Raw genomic sequence first — 5,767 nt, forward strand, 5'->3', positions numbered from 1 at the left:
ACTACACAGGTTTTGGCGTAGGTAAACGGTTTGAAAAGTGGTGTGATTTCGGTTCAGATTTTCTAACAGAGAGTAGAGCTGGCTTGTATGGAATTGTTCTCAACAATCTTYAAGGTAAGTTTTTGTGTTTCGAATCGTGTCTTGTAGTAGTAACTATTTTAGTATTACTGAGTTAACTTGTAGATGCAGAGAAACAAGAAGAAAATCACCCACGGTAATTTCATCAACCCATGAACGCTATGGAAATAAATGAAATCAAGTTCGTCAAGCTTTTTAGATTGAATAAGCAGCTGGTGCTCCAATTGATAGAAAATTTGATGCCCTATCTTCAAGCAATATAGAAATATATCTGAAAACAATATTGAAATTGTAATTGAGAAACCAGTTCAACAATAAATAGATTTAATTGATCATTATAAGAATAAATGAATAAATACAGACAAATGTATTGTTGCGGCTTGATTTTTAGCGCACAGCTTCCAGCGTTTTCGGGACGCCTAGCTCGATACTTCGAGAACGAACGGTAATAGTGGATTGGGCTATGGAATTCCCGAAAAATGGAGAATCTTCGCAGGTCGTCGAGAGCCCTTGCGCTTTAATATAAATAAGGCAAGGCGACCGGAGTGAATTAATTCATTCAGAGTTAATCAGACAGCTATACAGTGAAATATTTAAAGCGATATACAGAGTGTGTTCGATTCGCGAGCTATAGTTTTGAGTTAGTGATTATTATAGTTGGTATTTGGGAGTTCAATAAATTGTTGTGTTATTTTATTTGCTTACTGGAATCATTCGAACCCCGGGAAACGTAACAGTATAATATTTTATATAAAGCATTAACAGTTTTTAAATTTAGAGAGATATTAAAAAAACCTGTTTAATATTAAGGAAGGTAAATACATTTAAAAATATAATATAAGAAAGGTAAAGTCAATATTATAGAAAATCAATATTCAAATACGGTTGAAGACGCTGCTCTGTGAGAAACACTCACCTGATAAATAATTTCAAACACTAGCACACAGTAACAGTGTTGTTGCTCATAATTTTGATGTTGAATTCAAACAGGAACTAATGATACCGCAAGATACTTTTCGGCCCGAGATTTATAGGAATCTTAGAGGGCTCTTGAAAGTTAGAACAAAAGCACTGGCCCCACATACCCCACCCGTGTTCCCTTGGAAGTCCGCGGGAGGTGCTCATTCAAACGATCTTCAATAAAATTTTACAACTTTATGCTGATTTATTCAAGTCATATAATATATTTCTATTTCCCTAGTATAACAGCTTTAAGCTTTAGCTGGTATAACATTTTTAATATTTTATTTAAAATGCCCGCCAATTGTTTGACCGTTAGATAAATCGTCGTCTCTTAAAAGTAAATTTGAGTCAAATTTCTTTGATAAAGTTGTTGGCAACAACGCTTTCCTTTAATGCTTCTCACATCGTTTCCTATGCATTCGAGAATACGGTTTTCGAACCATAGTAGAAAGGGCGGAGAAGGGAATGGTCACATCGGTGATGGGATCGTTCACGTTCTTTCGATCTCGAGAATTGGGCACCTGGAAGGCTCTGCTGCAATTATGTCCAATACTTGTTCTTCTGTGCCTGGAACCCGAACATCTATCGTCCACTATCTTCCTGGAACCACTCTCCTCGCCCTTTGTTGGCGTGAGTTCTTTCAGCTTTTGTAGCATTTCCCCGGAATTAATCGCGTATCCGCAAATTCGTGAAAGGAAATTCAAAGTAAGTCACAGTTTGACAAATTATTGTTAATATTGACGTGGGCTATCCACCTGTAAATCTGTTAATGACAAAAAACATAATTGCCGCCGTGCCTTTTCATCAAAAAATTGTAGAAGAGAACATTTTTGAAATAAAAAATTTTCGTAATTTGAAGCAAAGATGGTAATTTTTCCTTTTGAATGCTTAAGTATTCCAATATGCTACCAATTAAACATAGAACAATTTCAAAATAATGCTTAATAACAAAGTTGAAATTCGATCTTTAACTGTTAATATCTTAGAAATTTTAGAAAAAACATTTTCAATATTTTTCTCGTACTCCCCAAGGGAGCCTCTATCACCACTTAAAAGGAATGACGCCAACTTTGAATCACCCTGTATTAATTAATTAGTGTATTAAGTGGACCAGAAATAACAAATGATGAATGTAGAGCATTAATAAGACAACTGAAACAACAACCAGGTGGTAACAAATCAGCAGGTTTAAATTATATGTACGGAGAAGTTCTTAAGCTAATGGAATATGAACAAGTCGCGGTCCTTATTGGTATTGAATATAATACATGCCTACAGACTGGTTAATATTGACAACGATACCAGTTCAATGGGTATGAATATTCTTAAAGAGTTGCTGATTATCATTCACTCCCGTAAATATAAAAAAAACTTGAGAAAATGGAGCTCATATAACGGTCCCTAGGCGAAAGAACCAGGATTGTTCAACGGTACAGGATCTGGCAGGCAGTATAACCTGATTAATTTCTCAACAGCACGTCATGCATGGGAACCCCAGGATAAATATTCATACGATCCGCGCGGCACTTGGCATCAGATCGGCTCCCGATTGACTTATGTTAAATTGGCGACCTGATAAGTGGCTGTAAGTTTTATCATCTGAAATACGGAATTGTACAAGCTTTAAAGTTCTGACCTTTATATCGATACTAATGTATGCACTTTGTATACAGTTGTGATGTGAGATTTGATTACTTTGGAATACTCGTACGACTAGTTACTTTTGGATTCAGTACTCTGTACTTCGGATCAGTTATTGAAGTACTCATTTTAGTCTTCAGTCTTATGAAAGTAGAGGGCATATATTGGTATTTTATTAGTGCCTTTCAGATTTGTTGCGGGGGCACTTTAGTTACCTATACAAACAATATATCTCTTCTTCTTCTGAGGCCTCGTCTGTCTTCAGACGTTGGCTCTCATCATATTTAAGTTTTCTTGAAATCTTTCTCATTCGGCAGCCGCCGACTATTAATATAAGACCATACTATTGTCCATATGGAACCCTCGAATTTATGATTCCCCTAATAGATATATTGATGTCTAAGAGTAGATAATCAGACCATATTTAAGTCAGTTGTTATTGAATTGGCCTATAACGGATAAGCCTAGAATTTTACCAATAGTGCGAATATGCCTTCCATTTGAAAAAAGGTAAGTTTAGTCTGTTATTTGAATTTGAGGCACCCTGTATCAATTGTTACTATCTTCAAATAAACCAGACGTAGATCTGGATCTACAACTTTTGTATTTAACATTTTTCTCTGATTTTGAAGCCACAGACCGGGAACATGTAAGGAATATAAAATAATAAGTCTGCAGTTTTTTAGATAAAGGTTTGTGTTTAAGCTCACAGTTACACATCATTGCGACAACGGCAAAAATGCTGAAAATGTTAATTTTGATTTTCAGTCCGTAGTTATAAGTTCTATTTTAATTTATTTAATATTCATTTAATAAGTTTTAGTTTAGTTGTAAGTAACTCTTGTTGTTGAAAAATTACAACAACAGTAAATACTTCATTCAACTGAACTTAAATATGTTAATGAATATTAGTTAATAAGATGAAATAAAAGATCGTTTTTCTTTCTGTATACATATGTATGTATATTCCTTGAACATGCCAAGACATTCACTGAACATACCATGTACATTCCCAGAAAATACACATGTATATTCTCTGAACATACCATCTATATTCACAGAACATCCACATATAGATTCACTGAACCTACCAGGTACATTCCCAGAACATACACATGTACATTGACTGAACATACCATGTACATTCCCAGAAAATACACATGTATATTCCCAAAACATACCATGAACATTCAGTGTATTAACTCTGACAGAGTAATGATGATAAAGATAGAATGTTCATAATGGAACCCATGTATGTCCCATAAATATGCGTCTACTTTACATGAACATTACATGTTCCATGTATATTCTGGGAACATCATTTTGCTATGTGGGAAGTTTGTTATGTGTAGTTTTGACGATTTTTGACCGTTTTAACCAGTTTTTAGCCATTTTCGACTTTTTTGACCATTGTTTGACGTGTTATGTTTAACTGTTGATTAACTAAATTAAAATGAAGTGTATTGGGCTACAATCTGCTGGACGCTTCAAATGTCGCCCAGCGTCGAGTAAATTCGTACAAAGAAATCAGGGAATCAGCCAAGGTGGAAAAGAGGAGAAAAGAAAAGAATAAAATAAATAGAGTAAAGTAGCTAATACCATACCTTATAGTTGTGTTCAAATATCTCTTGAATACATGTGGTTTCTTCAGTATATATTTTGCTTTCCTCATCTATACTTTGGAGAATTAAATCTAAAAAGCGCTTTCTCTGGAACATTATCATCTTAAATAAAATGACCATGGTTAGAAGGGACAACCAAATATTATCGATGACCCCTGTATAATCTCTATTGGATATTGCTTCTGAGATGTTCCGAATTGACCCGAAAGTTAGAAGGGTAAACAGCGCTTGAAGCACCATTGAATACAGCAAATATAACCATTGATAGAACCTGTTATCTGTAAGTTTCAGACGCCAAAGTCCTGCCAATATCATTATGAATTTGAAACTGTGCATCAGTTTTACACGGTCTTTCATCTTGACTTGAAATACACAATATCAAATGAAACGTGCCACAAAGCAGGTTTCTTCGGTGGGTCTTCTGCCGTAGTATTATAATATTCAATCGTCGGGTAAATAATTGAAAAGCACCGGAAAACAAAACTGAAAATTAAAGTTCCTATTTCAAAAGAACTATCTATTATGCTAATGTGTATTGATATCAATATTATTTTTCAAAGGGATTTTGTTCAATAAACCGCTATTATTTAATGTTCAAAGTATTTTGAGATTCGCGAATAGCAATTATATTAATGCAAATCATCATTAATATCTGTACTCGTATTTCTTTTAAGAAAGGACTGTTCCTCACTTAAGCATAAATTATGCAATAAAGCGAATGTAGAGCGGTTTGCATGATCCATGCAATTCAGTTTCAGTTTTTCATTCTTTTTAATTCACAATCGTTATATAAACAGTTGGTGATCTTAAAAGTCAATATTTTACAAATCCACCAATAAAACATTAATTTCAAGAGATATGAAGAACATGTCAATTTTCACTAAGAGAGTAATTATCACTTTTAATTAAACATTGAATGATCAAAAAATGTCCATAAAATGATAATGAAATAATTTAGTGTTAATACTAAAGCAACAGGCAGTTTTTGCCCAAACTTTGATGTTGCATAAGTTTCGATCGATCTCCCTGGAAACTGTTGAGATAGATACCCTCGAACGGGTGTAGCATTGTGCTTAGAAGCTCCGTTTTTTGACACCAGCAATTTTATACATTTTTTAGTGGCAGAATAACCCAGACAGCATTTGACATTCTATCAATATCCCAGAATTTTCAAAAAATATACAGAACATTGCGGGAATATCCTGGGAATATACATTGGTAAACATTCCTAACGTGAATGTTCGTGGAATATACATGTATGTATATTCATCAAAGTTCATAAAAGTTATATCCTGGGTATGTACATATATGTACATATTGTGTATATGTGCAGATGAATATACCAGGTATGTTCAAAACAAATATACATGAATGTAAATCCACGGTATATTCCAAATTGGTTGATTGCGTGCTTTTGCACACAATTTTGCGTGCACCCAGTGGAAAAGTAAGGGCACGTACAA

The 5,767-nt window shown here is 34.2% G+C and overlaps 1 protein-coding gene across 1 annotated transcript in view; it reads right to left on the reverse strand.

The window, feature by feature from the left end:
- LOC109546319 overlaps positions 1 to 4,693 on the reverse strand; it is a 63,153-nt gene extending 58,460 nt beyond the window's left edge. Inside the window, exon 1 of the mRNA XM_048665753.1 lies at positions 4,287 to 4,693. Within this exon, the coding sequence (XP_048521710.1) occupies positions 4,287 to 4,661 (375 nt within the window). The 5' untranslated portion in view covers positions 4,662 to 4,693. The remainder of the gene's footprint in view (positions 1 to 4,286) is intronic.
- Between the last annotated feature and the right edge of the window lie 1,074 nt (positions 4,694 to 5,767).

The sequence above is a fragment of the Dendroctonus ponderosae genome, unplaced genomic scaffold, assembly GCF_020466585.1.
Source record: "Dendroctonus ponderosae isolate FM_Combo_2020 unplaced genomic scaffold, Dpon_F_20191213v2 Dpon_F_20191213_4, whole genome shotgun sequence".
Lineage (NCBI taxonomy): Eukaryota > Metazoa > Arthropoda > Insecta > Coleoptera > Curculionidae > Dendroctonus > Dendroctonus ponderosae.